This window comes from Eimeria mitis, genomic scaffold, assembly GCF_000499745.2.
Source record: "Eimeria mitis Houghton genomic scaffold, Emh_scaff165, whole genome shotgun sequence".
Taxonomy (NCBI): domain Eukaryota; phylum Apicomplexa; class Conoidasida; order Eucoccidiorida; family Eimeriidae; genus Eimeria; species Eimeria mitis.
In genome coordinates this window covers 4780-5596 of record NW_013569966.1, presented here as the reverse complement: position 1 = coordinate 5596, position 817 = coordinate 4780, and the positions used below count along the sequence as shown (strand labels likewise).

Here is an 817-nt window from a genome sequence, read left to right as displayed (position 1 = left end):
CCGTGCAGTCTGCTGCTGCAGCGGTGCTGCAGCGCAGCTCCCCCTGTTGCTGCTGTTGCTGCTGCTGCTGTTGCTGCTGCTGCTGCTGCTGGCTTCGACTGCCCCAGCTTGAAGGGGGGTGACTTGCTCGCCGGAGCAGCGCGGACGGCCCTGATAGACGGCGCGCCGCTGCCGTTGCTGCTGCTGCTGCTGCCGCTGCTGCTGCTGCTGTTGCTGCTGCTGCTGCTGAGGTTGTTGCTGCTGCGGCGGGGAGGAGGCAGAGCGGGGGACTGAATAGCTGGAGGGACTGCTGGGCTGTGTGCTGCTGCTGCTGCTGCTGACGATGATGCTGCAGTAACAGCAGATTCTGCTGCTATTGCTGCAGCAGGAGAAGCCCGACAGCTTGCTTTCATGGGCCTAAACCCTTATAAATCCTAGGGTTTAGGGTTTAGGGTTTAGGGTTTGAGGCTCAGGATAAGTGCGCGCACACACCCCATTAGAAGGGCGAGCAGAGCAGCAGGGGGTTTCAGTGATAGCTTGCTGCCGTAGGTGCTGCTGCTGCTGCTGCTGCTGCTGCTGCTGTTGCTGTTGCTGTAGCAGCAGCTGCTGCTGTTGCTGCAGCAACTGGTGAGGTGTTTGCCGCAGTTGTTGCTGTCGCTGCTTCTGCCTCTTTGGCCGCTGCAACAGCTGCTGCTGCTAGAAAAGTTGCTGCTGCTGCTGCTGCTGCTGCTGCACCAGCAGCAGCTCCTGCCTCTGCCGCACAGGGGCCCTGTAGGGGGGGGCCCCCCAGGCCTGGGGGCCCAGGGTACCTGCAGCTTTGTCTAAGGGGGGTGGAGAT

General features: G+C 62.1%; 2 protein-coding genes across 2 annotated transcripts in view; both read right to left on the bottom strand.

Moving 5' to 3' along the window:
* Positions 1-476, bottom strand: part of EMH_0001440 (uncharacterized protein) — a gene marked incomplete at both ends in the record, with an annotated part of 1060 nt that extends 584 nt beyond the window's left edge. The window contains 2 exons of the mRNA XM_013495586.1: positions 3-328; positions 468-476. Coding sequence (XP_013351040.1) covers positions 3-328; positions 468-476 — 335 coding nt within the window. The remainder of the gene's footprint in view (positions 1-2; positions 329-467) is intronic.
* Positions 477-505: 29 nt separating this feature from the next.
* EMH_0001430 (uncharacterized protein) overlaps positions 506-817 on the bottom strand; it is a gene marked incomplete at both ends in the record, with an annotated part of 573 nt that continues 261 nt past the window's right edge. Inside the window, one exon of the mRNA XM_013495585.1 lies at positions 506-817. Within this exon, the coding sequence (XP_013351039.1) occupies positions 506-817 (312 nt within the window).